This window comes from Lynx canadensis, chromosome B4 (assembly GCF_007474595.2).
Source record: "Lynx canadensis isolate LIC74 chromosome B4, mLynCan4.pri.v2, whole genome shotgun sequence".
Taxonomy (NCBI): domain Eukaryota; kingdom Metazoa; phylum Chordata; class Mammalia; order Carnivora; family Felidae; genus Lynx; species Lynx canadensis.
The window spans coordinates 77404162-77420894 of record NC_044309.1 but is presented as its reverse complement, the minus strand read 5'-3'; the positions used below and the strand labels follow the sequence as shown (position 1 = coordinate 77420894).

At 46.8% G+C, this 16733-nt stretch overlaps 1 protein-coding gene across 3 annotated transcripts in view; it reads left to right on the top strand.

The window, feature by feature from the left end:
* Positions 1 to 12108, top strand: part of BIN2 (bridging integrator 2) — a 35534-nt gene extending 23426 nt beyond the window's left edge. The window contains exons 8-13 of one of the 3 annotated variants that reach the window (XM_030322628.1): positions 635 to 710; positions 2411 to 2493; positions 6158 to 6875; positions 9070 to 9147; positions 10750 to 10821; positions 11613 to 12108. In XM_030322628.1, coding sequence (XP_030178488.1) covers positions 635 to 710; positions 2411 to 2493; positions 6158 to 6875; positions 9070 to 9147; positions 10750 to 10821; positions 11613 to 11636 — 1051 coding nt within the window. In that variant the 3' untranslated portion in view covers positions 11637 to 12108. Of the gene's footprint in view, positions 1 to 634; positions 711 to 2410; positions 2494 to 6154; positions 6878 to 9069; positions 9148 to 10749; positions 10822 to 11612 lie in introns of those variants that run through there. The other 2 variants (XM_030322627.1, XR_003970363.1) reach the window with 2 other exon arrangements.
* Positions 12109 to 16733: the final 4625 nt, after the last annotated feature.

The following is a 16733-nucleotide window of genomic DNA, read 5'->3' as shown; positions in this document are numbered from 1 at the left end:
AACCGCGTGATCATGACCTGAGCCGAAGTCGGCCGCTTAACTGACTGAGCCACCCAGGCGCCCCTGGTGGAGCCTTTTTAATCACTACACATATTCTAAGACACCAGTTATGTGACTCCTAATTTAAATAGCGTTGCAATTTCATACAGTTTCTTTAAATGTAAATTTCCCCCATTCACTCACAGTAGAATTCTGCCAATGTGCCTTCGGCTTCATCGAAGCCCAGGTATTGCACAATGAGAAAGAATAATTATTTATGATAATAATTATAATGGTATGGCCTTATATTTTTACAGCACTTTAAAAAGTCTTTAGAGTACTTTCATATCTACGTTAGTACCTAAAGGGCCTGGATCAAGATAGCTTCACGCACCTAGAGGTCTCATGTTTTGGCATCAGGCTGGGCTGATAAGTGTCTCCCCTGACCTTCCCACTCTTCTGAGAGCCCAGTGTGCTGCTGGCCTCACCCTGACAAATCCAGATCACATCCTGAGTCTAGGGTGCAGGGTGCTTTTCTCTGAGGACTCTTCGTGTCCACTGGTGTTGGCTTAAGCTCCTCCCTTGTATCTCAAAGACTTCCTTTACCATCGCTCACCTGCATGTGGTCTTGTTTTTGTTTTTTGGCCCCTGATAGTCGTATTGGCTGTTACGTGACCATCTTCCAGAACATCTCCAACCTGAGGGATGTCTTCTACAGGGAGATGAGCAAGGTGAGAAACATCATGGCGAATTTGGACAGCTAGGTGGGTCTTCCTAGGAAATGTGAAAGTAGCCCTAACTTAAATAAGTTCATTAAATATTGATATTGGCAGCACGGGTTTTTACCTTTTTCTCATGAGGAGATAATAGCACTTGACTGACATTGTTGAACTGGGTTAAAGCACCTGTACACAACCTCAGAGGCCCCTCCCCATCTCCATTAACAACTGAATAATGGCAGCCAAACTTGAGCTTCAGATGAATAAAGGAGGTAGGCCTTTGGAAGGAATAGCTGACATGGGGAACCAAGCTGTGAAATCTTTTATTTTTATTTATTTTATTTATTATTTTTTTTTAATGTTTATTTATTTTTGAGAGAGAGAGAGAGCACGCGCACACAAGCCGGGGAAGGGCAGAGAGAGGGGGAGACATAGAATCGGAAGCAGGCTCCAGGCTCTGGGCTGTCAGCAGAGAGCCCGATGTGGGGCTCGAACTCACGAACCCCTTAACGGACTGAGCCACCCAGGCGCCCCTTTATTTTTTATTTTAAACACTGTGCCACATGCAGAACTCAAACTCACGACCGCAAGACCAAGAGTCACATGCTCTACCGACTGAGCCAGCCAGGAGTCCCAGGCTGTGGAAATCTTTATCTTCTGTTGCTAGGGAGCAAGGAGGGCGGTGGTTTTTTTTATTTATTTTTTATTTTTTTTACATTTATTTATTTTTGAGAGACAGAGTGAGACAAAGTGAGAGCGGGGGAGGGGCAGAGAGAGAGGGAGACACAGGATCGGAAGCAGGCTCCAGGCTCTGAGCCGTCAGCACAGAGCCCGACGTGGGGCTCGAACCCACAGACTGTGAGATTATGACCTGAGCCGAAGTCGGACACTCAACCGACTGAGCCACCCAGGCGCCCCAAGGAGGGCGGTGTTTAAATTTTTTTTTTTTTTAATTTTTTTTTTTTCAACGTTTATTTATTTTTGGGACAGAGAGAGACAGAGCATGAGCGGGGGAGGGGCAGAGAGAGAGGGAGACACAGAATCGGAAACAGGCTCCAGGCTCCGAGCCATCAGCCCAGAGCCTGACGCGGGGCTCGAACTCACGGACCGCGAGATCGTGACCTGGCTGAAGTCGGACGCTTAACCGACTGCGCCACCCAGGCGCCCCATGGAGGGCGGTGTTTAAACACAGGTTGGTTTCTCAGGTAGTTGGGCGTGAATGGAGAAGGCCAGTCCTATGCAGTGACAGGCAGCCACACAACATGACCTCATGGGGTCTTTTCTAGTCCTGGGATTCCAAGACTCTTTGCTATTACAACACTAACTGAATTCGTGCACACAACCACATGTTCCTGTCCGCAGTTTCTTGAGCTAAATTATGGTTTGCCTCGTTAATATTACAATGGGTTTTTATTGCCTGGATTACCTGAGAGAAGCTAGAACCTCAAATCAAACATCAGACATCAAGGACCCAGCCTTGAGGGAGGGAGCTGCCAGTCTGATGGAAGAGACAGAACTTAGGACACAGACAAGTCAAGGAAGAAGGGGTGGCAGGACAGGACCCTGGACACTAGTGCAAAAGAGATGAGGAGGAGTTTTATAGTTAAGGGTGGGGAGGTTTTATCTGGGGAACTGTCTGAAAGGGAGAAGAGAAGGGATATGCCAGTCTCAGGTTCCCTCTGGCTAGCAACCGTCTCTCTTGCTGGCTCTAGCTGAACCACAGTCTCTACGAGGTGATGAGCAAACTGGAGAAGCAACATTCCAACAAGGTCTTTGTGGTGAAGGGAGTATCAAGGTGAGCAACTTCTGAGACTCTTGGCTGCTTCCCTTGTCCTGTGAACACTCGCAGCACTCCCATTTCCATCCCCGATCCTGGCCTTCCCTTCACGGTCATGTGCATGATGTTGGTTGTTACTTGTTTTTTGGTTTTTTGTTTTTTTTTGTTTTTTGGTTTTATTTTGAGAAAGAGAGCACGCGTGCACACACAGGCAAGAAAAAGAGCGGGGGGAAGAGGGGAGGGAAGGGCAGAGAGAGAGGGAGAGAGAATCCCAAACTCACAAACCACGAGATCATGACCTGAGCGAAAGACCCTTACCAACTGAGCCACCCAGGTGCCCCACTTTGTTGTTTGTATTATGCCTCCTATAAATTCTTTTTTTTTGTATGAAATATTTCAGCTATCACTAAAGGTATAAAAAATACAATAAAAAAAGAATAATACAATAAATAGCCATACAGATACCACCAGATTTAAGAAATCAGCTATTATATGTATTATTGAAGCACACGGTGTCCCTTCCCCACTCACTTTCTCTTCCTGCCCCCTCTCCAAAGGTGACCACTGTCTTCAATTTCGTATTTCTTTTTCCCATGCATGTCTTTTTACTTTTCTTATACACATACACGCACGCACAGAAAATACCGTTTTGCATGTTTTCAAACTTTATAAACTGGAATCATACTTGACGTGTTCTTTTGCAACTTCTTTCTGTTCTCTTCATACCGTTTGTGACATTCGTTTATCCTGTTGCTACGTGTTACCAGCTCTTGTCTTTCCTTTCCCCTGACTGTGATGGATGCTGTTGTGTGGCTGTCCACAATTTATTTTTCTGTCCTCCTGCTGATAGACATCTGGGTTGTTTTCCAGTTTCTTGCTATTACAAATAATGTTACAGCGGACACGTCTTGCATTTCTCTTTGTGTGTATCACCAAGAGTTTCTTTAGGGTGTACATTTGGAGGGGAATTGCTGAGTCATAGTCTGTGCATGGGCTTCTTCAGCCTTGCTAGGGATTGTCATTGTCAAATGGCTCTCCCAAGTGACTGCTGGAATTTACAACTCACCAGGAGTAGTAAAAGCCCCCCAGTGCTCCATGTTCTTGCTACATATGACATTGTCAGACCTATTTAGTTTTCTAAACTAATGGGTATGAAGTGGAATTTTTGCAATTTAATTCACACTCCACAATCGCTGGTTACCTTGAGCATCTTTTCGTGTTACTGGCCGTTTAAGGTTCCTTTCTGTGACTTTCCAGTTTAACCTTGTTTTCACATTTTTCACTTGTATTGCTTACCTTTTTCTTAAAATTTTTTTAATGTGTATTTATTTTCGAGAAAGTGAGAGTGAGTGCGTGAGCTGGGGAGGGGGCAGAGAGACCAGGACAGAGGACCTGAAGCCGCCTCTGCCCTGATAGCAGTAAGCACAATGTGGGACTCAGACTCACAAACTGTGAGATCATGACCTGAGCGAAAGCCGGATGCTTAACCGACTGAGCCACCCAGGCGCCCCTGTTTACCCTTTTTTAAAATTGATTTGTAGGAGGTATTTTTTGTGTTTGTTCTGGATATTAATACTTTAATGCTATGCATTGCAAATATCTTCTCAATTTTATGACTTTCTTCGTGTGTGTGTGTGTGTGTGTGTTGTCTATTGCCTTCATACATTCTTTATGCTGGTAAACATAAGCAGTTCAGTGGTCCCTCAGAATGTGATCACTTTCTCATTCTGGAGCCTTTGATTCTTTCTATGTACAAGGTTTTATGCTGAGAGTTAGAGACCCACAGACATAGGAGACTTGTCCTTTCCTTGAAGTGATTTACCAAAAGTTGAAAGGACAGAAAATGTACCCATGGAGACAAGGAACAATATAAGCTTGCACACATAAGTACTCAATGAGACCAGTAGGAATTCCAGAGAAGTAAGTATCTGCCATTGCAGGGATGGTCAGGGTAGACTTCTAAAGGAGGTGGTGAAACTGATCTTGGGACTTAAAGGAAGCATCAGGCTCACATTTGTTATTTGTATTATCCATTTAGCAATCTGTTACAGCAATTTGTTTAGTGATTACAAATCATCACTAAAGGGTCAATGTAGATTTCCTAGACAAATTCCCTTTTTGCTCCAAAAATTCTGTTTCTCCATTTCTCAGCATTTAGAGACAGAATTCTCTGTAGTGGTCCATTTGTCTGAAATTTACTATCACTGACACCAAGATGTCCCAGAACCTCGTAGGGAAATGTGTTTTTTTTCTGGCTATGTCCTGGGCCTCTAAAGCTACTGACCCTAGAATGTCAGTGTTAGAAATAACCTCTGTCGCTCAGCTTATTATCTCACATCAGAAACTGCCACGAGGCCAGAACGAAGTTTTTCTCTTTCTCTGCCTATTCCCATCTCCCATCCTTGTGCCAACATAATTGGTATCTGTCGAGTAAATATCTGTGGATTGCTTAATCAGTTTGTAGACAGTACATAGGAGGCCCCTGAGGTGAGGAGGACTCAAGCTGACGTTGGCCATACAAGCACTCGGCACAGTGTCCGGCCTACTGAATACATAGAGTCAGTTTTCATTATTCATGGTCATTGTGTTCCATAAAGTCACCGTGACCACTGGATTAGCGAACACTGAACCATTACTCCTAAGGGAGACACAGAGTTAGGTTCCCATAAGACCCCACTCCTAGCATTTTCATCAGCCAATCAGTACGTAACATTGTCTTCTTGTGTGTGTTTCTGTTGAAAGACACCTTGTTGTTGACTCCTAGCCCACAACACCATAACTCCTCCCTGAGGGAAGCTTATCTGACAGGCATTTTTTCCTCTGTGAGGCACATCACAGTCGTCTCGCTCTAAGCACTTTACTGCTATACTTGGGAGGCCATTCTAACAGCAAAATCACCAACGAAAAGCACACTGTGAGAGACATGGCAAAAAGGACATGTTTGCGGTTGTAAGAGCTGAAACCAGGCGGAGGGTTGCCTGGTTAGACCTTGGCTGGGAAAGTGCCCTTCAGGCACCCACTTTTCAAAGCTCGCGTCGTGTCCATGGCTGGCTGCAAAAGAAAGCATCGTGAGTGTTCATTTTGGAGTTACAAATCAATTTTGGGGACCAGGTGAATTTGCAAATAGAGAGTCCACAAGAATCAACTGTGTATCACCTGTGAATCTTTTCCCCAGAGAAAACATCCTGTCAGCATTTTGCTATGTTTCTTTCCAGTCTTGCTTTCTTTATATATATTTTTTACGTAATTGAGATCGTGATATATATAACATGTTATAGCCTCTTTTGCACCATATAACAGAAGCATTATCGCAAAGTATACAAGCTTTCTCATGTCTTAAATTTTTTTAATGTTTTTGAAGGAGAGAGAGACAGACAGAGCATGAGTGGGGGGAGGAGCAGAGAGAGAGGGAGACACAGAATCGGAAGCAGGCTCCAGGCTCTGAGCTGTCAGCACAGAGCCTGACGCGGGGCTTGAACTCACAAACCGTGAGATCATGACCTGACCCGAAGTCGGACGCTCAACCGACTGAGCCACCCTGGCGTCCCCAAGCTTTCCCATATCTTAGATGGCTTTGTTCTATTTTCTTATGATGTGCATGCATCATTATTTACGTGGGGGTATTTAGGTTGCTTCCAGGTCTCAGCTCTTCTGAATCTGAACGCTCTTACTTTTTTAGCAGCAGCAGACGCTCTTTAGTCATCTCTTCCCCAGTTCGAACATCGGCAGTCTCCAGCCCTCTCACCTCACCTACCAGTCCCTCCGCGCTTGCTTTGAAGAATGAAGGGGACTCCATCTCAGCAAGTGAAGAAGAGCTGGCATCTGATCTGGCCCAGCGAGAAGATGATGCTGAGATTAAAGAGCCCTTAAAAGACCAGGAAGAAGAAGTGGAAGAGTCTGAAGCTAGCTCCTCCGAGGAGGAAGAGCCTCTGCCAGCTTGCAACGGCCCCGCCCAGGCCCAGCCCTCTCCCACCATTGAGGACGGCAAGTCCCAAGAGGAAGCGCTCCCCGGCTCCCCATCTCCATCACCAGGCGGACCCCTTCTCCCTTCAGAACAGCCCTCATCTCCCCCAGAAGTGGTCCTCCGAACCCGCACCTCAAGTGAAGGGTCCGAACAACCGAAGAAGAGAGCCCCTGTCCAGAGGACCTCCGCACCTCCTAATAGGCCGCCTCCGCCCAGAGCCACTCCCAGCCCCAGGCACTCCTTGGGGAACCTCCCCTCCAGCCCTCCAGCCTCTGAACAGGGCTCGCCCACCAGTCCTAGGACCCTCTTGGAGGCTTCTCCTGACCCCCAGCCACCAGAGAAGCCAGTAAGAACTCCTGAGGCCAGAGAAAAGGAGAACATCGGCAATCTGAACCCAGAAGAACTTTGTACTTCCCCTACCTTGATGTCCTCTGAGGTGAGATTGGGTCTGGTTGAGTCTTTATTCCCTTTTACATCCTCCATGTAGATCACCTTTACTACAGTCAGCTTGCCCCAGGTGATAAGATCTTCTGTCATTAGGTTACAGTTTCGAGGATATTCTCGGACACCTTTTTGGTCCTGGGCATCGTTTCACAGATTCATAGCGACTAATTTAGTGACCTGTACTCTCAGGGTGGTTGACTTCTGCAAAGGGCTTATCTCTCATGTTATTATTATTGTTATGAACAGATTCTTATTCATTTCTTTCTTTTGCTCCCAAGTTCTGGGAGTTCCCAAGGTAAAGAATCTACAACGGGGCTTCTGGGTGGCTCAGTCGGTTAACGGTCCGGCTTCGGCTCAGGTCATGATCTCAAAGTTTGTGGGTTCGAGCCCCGTGTCAGGCTCTGTGCTGACAGCTCAGAGCCTGGAGCCTGCTTCAGATTCTGTGTCTCCTTCTCTCTCTGTTCCTCCCCTGCTCACACTCTGTCTCTCTCTCTCTCTCTCAAAAATAAATAAAGATTAAAAAAAATTTTTTTTAAAGAAAAAGAATCTACAACTGGCACCCTGAGCTTTACATTTTTTAGTAGGGACAGGGAGGAGGGTCTCATTCCAGTTCATCATACTTGTGACTACAGTAAGAAAAATGGCATCTGCAAATTTCCAAGGTGCATCTTCTGTGATGAGAGAGGCGTAGAAGAAGGAACTCACAGGGGAAAGTAAGGCAAAAGGGATGGTTTTTTGAAAGGTGAGGATATGGATGAGAAAAGGATTGTGTTAAAATAGAGAAAGAGACCTGTGGAGAGCGACCAGTTCTGTAAAGGATCTGGAAATCAAGTTGTATTCTATTCAAATGACACGGAAAGGCTATATCATATCAAAGAGCGATTTGACTTGTTCTATGAGATTTCTGAGGACAGAACTGTGTGTAATTTTTTTTTCAAGTACATTTTGGATCAATATAAGGTAAACATTCAGTGATTAGCTCTGTTAAAAAATGATATGGAAAACCCATTTCAAATATAGGGAGAAGGAAGCACAGGGACTTCCAAAAACCAAAATAGGATAGGCCACCTTGAGAAATAGCCCCCGTCCCTTGCTGTTGAAAGCTAAGAATATATGATCACCTGTCAGGTGCATTATAGAGAAGATTATGGTGAGACACCTCACTAGATGGCACCGAGATTCATTCATTCATTCATTCATTCCATAATTACTTACTGAGTCCCTGCTATGTGCCAGGCACTCTTCTAGGAGGTGGGATATTACAGTGAGCAAAACACAAAATTCTCTGCCTTCCTGCATCTTACATTCTAGTGGCTAGGGGGTAGGGAGAATAAGGGAGATAGGCAAGAAACGATAAATAAGTAAAATTACAATTTAGTGTTGATAAGAGATCTAGAGAGAAATTAAGTAGGGGAAGGCACAGGGAGCGAAGGCTAAATTGGAGGTTTTTTTATTTTTTATTTTTTTTTAAATGTTTATTTTTGAGACAGAGAGAGACAGAGCATGAATGGGGGAGGGTCAGAGAGAGAGGGAGACACAGAATCCGAAGCAGGCTCCAGGCTCCTAGCTGTCAGCACAGAGCCCGACGTGGGGCTCGAACTCACAGACCGTGAGATCATGACCTGAGCCGAAGTCAGACGCTTAACCGACTGAGCCACCCAGGCGCCCCTGGAGGTTTTTTTAAAAAAAATTTTTAATATTTACTTATTTTTGAGAGACAGAGCATGAGTGGGGGAGGAGCAGAGAGAGGGAGACACAGAATCCAAAGCAGGCTCCAGGCTCCAGGCTGTCAGCAACAGAACCCGACACGGGGCTCAAACCCAGGAGCCGTGAGATCATGCCCTGAGCCGAAGTCAGGCGCTCAACTGACTGAGCCACCCAGGCGCCCCGGCTAAATTGCAGTTTTAAACGGAGTGGCCAAAGGAAACATTTGGGCAATGAAGGAGGCTGGGGCATGAGCCACGTGGATATCTGGGAGTCTGAGATTCCTGGTGCCCCTTGGTTCACACCACCCCGTGACTGCCTGTGCCTCACTGAGGGCTGACCAGGCTACCTTGAGAGCCTCCTGGTATCTGGACATAGGCACCATGCCAGTACTGTGGGCACCAGCTAACAAAGCATCCAGGGTGGCATCCAGGGTGTGAAGGCGTGGGACTTCCTCATACATTGTCCGCTTTGATCCACAGGTTTTTTCAGAGTCTGACAAGGCAAAGAAGATAGACAAGGAAGAGAACAAGAAGCTGGGCTTCGCTGACTCCCCTGAGGTACTAACATCTAAGTCGTCAGCGCCCTTATGCCCTCGGTCTTGATCCACGTGAGGCACTGAAGGTCCTAACGGAGCAAGATCTAGAACTTGCCCCTTGTTGGCTTCTCGTGTGAGGAAGCTATGCTGACTGGGAGAAATAGGCAGGACTTGTGGACGGTGAATAAGTGCAGGCTAACTGTGGGATTTTGAATGGGTAAAGTGTAGCCACTTTTCACTTGTCTGCACCACAAAGAGCAATTCAATGGCATGGAAGGTCCAAGATCAATTTAAGTGTGACTGTAACATATTACATGATTTTGGTATGGGGTCAGCAATAGAATGGCCTCTTTGGCTCTGGAGGATAAAACAGGTTTGCCTCTTTGGAGTAATCTTATTGGAGGGGCGATTATAGGGGCCGAGATGCTGTCTATTTTTGAGGAATGCGCTAGTAACACTGTCCTCCTTGGGAAAGAGATATAGGACGCAACCTGCTCCCTGCTCCTCCCCTCCTTATGTTTGAGATTTATAGTATTTCCTTACTCCCAGCCTCTCCTGGGGGATTGCTCAGTCCTCAGCTAAGGAGGCATATTTTTGCTTAATCGCCTGAGAATGAAGGATCTCTGAAAGAATAGTACTTTTCTGGGAGGCAGTATTACCTTTGGGGTAATTCACAGCCTGGAACTGGAGGAGGGAAGAAGAAGAAGAAGGATCCCTGAAAGGAGAAACCACAGACTTCCAAGTGGCTGTCCCAGACTGTTAGAAGTTGGTCCTGCTTTTCGAGCGGGTGAATTTTATAGTGTGTAGGTTAAATTTCAATTAAAAAAATACATTCACTCCAAACCTTAGAATGCCAAGGTCTCCCCCTGGCTTAGCAGTTCCTGGACAGGGCTTTCCGTACCTCGGGTTCCCATCTCAGAACCCAGAACTCTTCCCCAAAGAAACCATCATACCACTTGGCCTTTCCAAACCGGCACAGCCAACAATCATCTCAGCGTGAGAGCCACAGTGCGTTCTCAAGGAGGGTTAGTCTAAAAGTGGTGGGTAGTGTTTTTAAGACCTACATTTAGGGGCGCCTGGGTGGCTCAGTCGGTTAAACGTCCGACTTCGGCTCGGGTCACGATCTCGTGGTCCGTGAGTTCGAGCCCCACGTCGGGCTCTGGGCTGATGGCTCAGAGCCTGGTGCCTGCTTCCGATTCTGTGTCTCCCTCTCTCTCTGCCCCTCCCCCGTTCATGCTCTGTCTCTCTCTGTCTCAAAAATAAATAAAACGTTCAAAATTTAAAAAAAAAGACCTACATTTATACCCTCCTAGACTCCCACATAGATTTATATACAGATGCATGTCACACGGATCACACAGTGTCTGATCAGGGAGACAACAGGAGTCCCAAGACCCTGTTCCCTGTCATTTCACCTTTGAATCTGGGTCTCTTGATCTGTAACACAGCATGACAGTAAAGCCTTCCCCGATGCTCTCAGGCCATAGTGAAACAACACTGTACGTTTGCCCTTTGTGTTGTCCTTGCCCCTTGTAAAGTGTAGCGCACAGAAGACCCTTCTAAGCTGGGGAGAGGCTGGGGAGGTGGATCCACCTCTTAACCAGCAGAACTCTTCTTTTTGTAGAGCCAAGATCAGCTTCACGTCTCCGCAGTTCCAGAAGAGAGCGACGTCATGGCACCCGAGCCTCAAGAAGAGGTAAGGAGGCCAGATCCACAGAATGGGATGAGTGGGAAGATTGGGCACTAGGGGTGAACAGAGGTTTGGTTACAGTCGGCTACAGGGGGAAGCCAGCAGTGAACAGTATCCTCCGGGCAAAGTCAGGCAGGTGGGAGCCAGAGGAACCAAGAATAACCTGGGCCTTTGTGGTTTCTGGGCCCATTTCCCAGCCCTTGACCTTGAACCTCTGGACCTCTTGCCGTAGTCTTATCTCCTAAATATGTGTTTAGTTGTATGGGAACTTATTTCAAAAAGGAGTTGAGATATATATAAAAGGCACACAAAAAGGTAAATACGTACACACGCACAGCATACTCAGAAGTATATTAGTAACCATGACATAAAATGGAGCCATGAACTAGGGAAAGACAAAAAAGCATTCTATAAAATAAAAGTACCCAGGGTGGACCACAAAGGTGGTTGCAACACTTTCTAACATCCAAGGAGAAGAGGAAAATATGACCAGCTCATTTAGTTCGTGCTGCCCACTCCTCAAGAGAGCAACAGCTCTTGTTACTAAGACGAAAAGAAGTTTCCCCTGTGAGTCCTCGTAAAGAGATGGCAAATGATGCGATGAACAGTATCTGCACCCAGTCTTTACAGTAATCCCAGCAACCAGTTTTACATCGCCTCCCTGGGTACAGCCCAGTGCCTTACAAGAAATACAATTTGCTAGAAGCAAACTGAGCTCCTCCACCCCCTCCTCCCCGGGAGTGGTTGGTGAGAGGGCAGGTTGGCATCTAACCCAATCACGTTTGTTTGTTCTCCAGGTATCTACAGTGCAAAATGACTAACTCTGAAGAGGGGCGGCCGGGCCCCCCCCCCCCCCCCCCCAGCACACACCTCCCCAAGAAGCTCCTCAGCTCAAGGGTATACAGGTCAGAGGGACTTAAGATCTAGCATTCATTTTTAGGTTCTCCACCCGTGTGAATGCTGATGGTCTCTAAAGATCTAGCATTAATGGGGGCTGAGGAGCAGACTTAGGAGAGGGAGGGAGGCAGGCTTGGGAGAAGAAACCATTAGACTCGGGGAGTATTTAACTCAGGCTTTAGCATTGTCAGAATAAGAAGACTTTATATGTTAATTAAAGTAGGCGGAAAATGACCATAAATTAGCAAAAGCATCTATAGACAGACACGTCCGCACAGAGACCCATAACCACACGTACTCAAAGAACAGCAGACAAATCTTTGACTCACCACTCATTGGCAAGACCTCGAGCCAGAAGAACAGATTTGCAGACAATAAATAAAAGTATCATTCGAACCGTGTGTGGATCCTTATTTTAACACAAAGTTGTTCCAGCCCAGCGCACTGTTCTCCACTTAGGTCGTATTGCATGTACCCCTTGTTCAGAAAGCGTCAGTCCCATCCTTGACCCCCAGCTTGGTCAGAATGCTGCGGGGGGAGGGGGGGTGCACAGGTTCCTTTCCTCAATCCAGACGCTTTACTGCATGCCCTCTCTCACTTTCAATTAATAAGCAAATGCCCTTGGAAAGGGGTTGCATTTTAGAGCTGTGTCTAGTGTTTACAATGTGGTCCTTGGCGTAAATAAGCATCTGAAGGGCGCCTGGGTGGCTCGGTTGGTTGAGCATCCGACTTCGGCTCAGGTCGTGATCTCATAGTTCATGAATTTGAGCCCCACGTTGGGCTCTGCGGAGCCTGCTTAGGATTCTCTCTCTGTCCCCGTCTCTGTCTCTCCCCCACTGGCCTGCATGCTCTTTTTCTCTCTCAAAAATAAATAAACTTAAAACAAAAAAAAAGGCATCTCAGCAGGATGGAAGAAGAAATGGAACTCCCGGCAAAATACAATAATATAATGGAAACAGCATTGAATTTAGAGTCCGAAATCCAGGATTCACATCCTATCATTTACTTCTGTGAAAACATTAAAAACTCACTTCGACTTCCTGCCAGGCTAAAAACACACACTCCTACATCTTTGCTTTTGTGTCTGGGGTTATGGACAACGGCACAATTCAGTCATTCAGCAAGCATTTACTGAGTACCTACTCTGCACCAAGTACTGTACTAGGTACTAGACAAATAATGATGAGGGAGAAGCTAAAACTTTATAGAGCAGAATGGGCAGGATTTAGCAATGGGTTAGAGGAGGACACATGACTGAAGTTTTTCAGGAATTACTCTGGGTTAGGCTTGAGAGACAAGGATTTGGGAGTGCCATTCTCTGAAATGGTGACCCCGGAGGAAGGCCGTTGCCGCGTGCGGGTTCTATGGTTGCAAACAACAAACGGCCACAATTGAGCAATAAAGAACACGTTGGAAGGGGCGGCGCCTGGGTGGCTCAGTCGGCTAAGCATCCGACTTCAGCTCAGGTCATGATCGCATAGTTTGTGAGTTCAAGCTCCACATCAAAAAAACAAAACCAGGGGCGCCTGGGTGGCGCAGTCGGTTAAGCGTCCGACTTCAGCCAGGTCACGATCTCGCGGTCCGTGAGTTCGAGCCCCGCGTCAGGCTCTGGGCTGATGGCTCGGAGCCTGGAGCCTGTTTCCGATTCTGTGTCTCCCTCTCTCTCTGCCCCTCCCCCGTTCATGCTCTGTCTCTCTCTGTCCCAAAAATAAATAAACGTTGAAAAAAAAAATTAAAAAAATAAAAATAAAACTAAAAAAAAAAAAAACAAAACCAAAAACAAAAACACAACATTGGAGGGATATCAGGCAGCTCACAGAACCGAAAGAACAGGAAAGGACAAGAGCCAGCCCATGGGTGTCTGTGGCAGGAATGTGTGGACTGTCCTTTAGGGAGGACTCAGCCTCCACCACCTTCCGCCACTGTGTCCTTTCCAGACTCAGACTGCCTGGAGAAAGAATCTGGCCCAGTTGATGGAGAGGCAGGTTAGCGTCTACGATGACAGGGAGACCAGTGGGGGTGGTGGGACGACGAGGCAGTGGTAATGAAGATGGAAGACAAAGAAGCACAAGGACACTTCTAGAGCGATGGAAACATCCACGGTATTGTGATCGTTTAATGAGTACCCACACACGTCAGAACTGATCAAAGTGTATGCTTTCTGCGCGGTTTATTGGGTGTCCCCTACAACCACAGGCTACAAGGAGCTCGAGAACTTGCAGGACCTTCCAGCAAATGCGTCTGTTGGGGAGCTGGAAATCAGTGTTTGTATTTAGGAGTTGTTTTTCCTTTTTTTTTTTCTCTCAACTTTTTTTTTTTTTTTTTTGGGACAGAGAGAGACAGAGCATGAATGGGGGAGGGGCAGAGAGAGAGGGAGACACAGAATCGGAAACAGGCTCCAGGCTCTGAGCCATCAGCCCAGAGCCTGACGCGGGGCTCGAACTCACGGACCGCGAGATCGCGACCTGGCTGAAGTCACCCAGGTGCCACCCAGGCGCCCCTAGGAGTTGTTTTTCTAAGAGCTAATCCTGCTGGTCTTATTTGAAAGCCTTCAAAAGGTCGCTCCTGCCAAAACGGACAAGAGGTTGCATGCCGCCCTGTAGGAGCCCTACTGCCTGTATTTTAACACCTCTCCTACAAGGCATCCCATCCCTGCAGCACTCAGAATCACAACCGGGAGCAATGCTCCAGGGCTACCGGCAGGGGTGACGCTGGGAATACAGGCCCTTAGCTGTCCAAGGCCTTCCATGACCTGCTTGGAATTGCCCCTCCCACATTCATCTGGCAAAATCCAATTCATGCCTTTTCTCCGCAAGGCTTTCCTGCCTAGGAAAGGGGTGTGCCAGAGAGGACTTCTAGGGACTTATAGTCTTAAGGGGGGGGGGGGGGTGAGGCGGGGGGAAGCACCCAAAGTAACTGGTACCACAGAGGCACTACTGACGTGCAGATATTTACTAGATTGTGAGATGGACACTTCATCTGCATATGGTCCTACAGGAGGTTCCAGGAAGACAGGGGAAAGGGCCAGTATGCTGGGCATTAACGAAGAATTTTGCTTATTTAGGCAAGATAGTCCCGACGAGGAACCAAATCGTTTACCCTGATTTACAAAACGGTAAAGTTGTCCAGGGGAAAGGCTGGGATTGAGAAGACTGCCGTCCTGGCAGCAGCACAAGAAGGGGCTAGAAGCCAATACCTTGGGCAGAGATGAGTATCTCTTATTCCCTGCCCTGATGCCCCTGAGGTCTGTTGACCAAAGAATGGCTGCTCCAGTTTCTGAAGTTTAGCATTTAATCCTTAGAGAACACTCACCACCAATGAGGCTCCATTCGTCATCTGTCTGTATGCATCTCCATATAAAATTAATTGCAAGAACATCACCCAGTCCCTGCCTTCCAGTAATGTGAAGGACAGTATTGACAGACTAGGTGAGATACCTAGAGAACACTGGAAACATGACACATCCAGGATATATAGGCTATACCGAAGAACAGAATACACCTGATGCTTACAGTATTGCTGTTTTATGCTCAATTAGGTGCTGAGCATATGCATATTGGATCTCCTTCTGCATGTTTATGCTTTTAAAATGAATGGTAGGTATGTGCCAACACGGATAAAATCACGTACCTGCAAACCTTTGGAGGTTACAGACCGCTAGTGGGGGAGGGGCAGAGAGGGGGACACAGAATCCGAGGCAGGCTCCAGGCTCTGAGCTGTCAGCACAGAGCTGGACATGGGGCTTGAACTCATGAGCCATAAGATCCTGACCTGAGCCAAAGTCAGATTCTTAACCGACTGAGCCACCCAGGCACCGGCTAACTTCTATACATCTTGCCTCCATGTTACTTTCTTTGTCTTTCTTGGCTGGATTGGTAGTTTTCCCACACATGGGCTTTCTTTTGCCTCACTGATACCTACTGTGCCTTTAAAGATACATTTAAATAAAATGAATTTCATCAACTTACTCTTTTCCCTCTGTTTTTTACCAACCAAATAATATCTTTAGGAATGAAAGCAACTACCCTTATTTGTGTCTTTGCTTTTTTTCTCACACTATGCCTCTATTCTCTGAGACTTTCTCCGTCAGTCTTTGTTCCCCAAATGAACATGCACAAGATCGGTCCATCAGTGTATATAAATACTGATTTCCAAAACCAGAGAACTCCTCCTCACTGGAATAAGGAAGCAAGGAAGTCTGTATCACTGGAATGGAAGGCAGAATAAACCACTTGAATTCTAAGTAGGAAGTCAACATAAAAATGGCTACCATTTATTGAGCACTTACTATGTGCCAGGTAATGTTCTAATGCTTTAGGTGTATTAACATTCCATCCTCCACCACCCCCAGTAACTCCAAGAAAGAGGTACTGTCCTAGATGGAGAAATGAAACCAAGGTCGCTTGTCCAAGATCACACAGCAGGGCGGATGGCAGAGCCTGTGTTTATACTATTACATCCTTAGTCATTGACTTCATTAATATGAGAACATTTCCTGCCACAGAGAAGTGAGTCAAGATGGCTTAAGGGTGGCACTGATTAACAGGTTGAGATTCTTACCAGGTGCTAGAAGTGTGGCCGTGAAATGGCTTCATTTCAGGGATGAGAGAACAGATTTTAGAGATGTTAAGTAATTCGCCCAAAAGTCATACAGCTAACAAGCCGCGGCGCTGGGACCGTTTGTATCGAAAGTCCGTGACGCTCTTACCCTCTCTCTATACTATACAGCCTCGGAAGAATGTCAGAGGAGGAAGATCCGGATGGGGCCCCGCTTCCCTCCCTCCCCCTCCGAGCCTCCCGGCTTCCCGGCCGCGGGAAGCTCCAAGCTTTCTGGACGCGGACCTGTTTACGTAAATGATACGCAAACGCAAGTAAACGTGATTTTCCGCATTTGCTGGGAGTTCAAATTCCGTCGATCGGGGGAAAGCGGACAGATCTCAGTTATCCCAGTTCCGATCCCACGCCGTCTGGAGCCTCGGGACGAGGGAGGAAGCGGCTCCGGATGGAGAGGAAAGTGACAA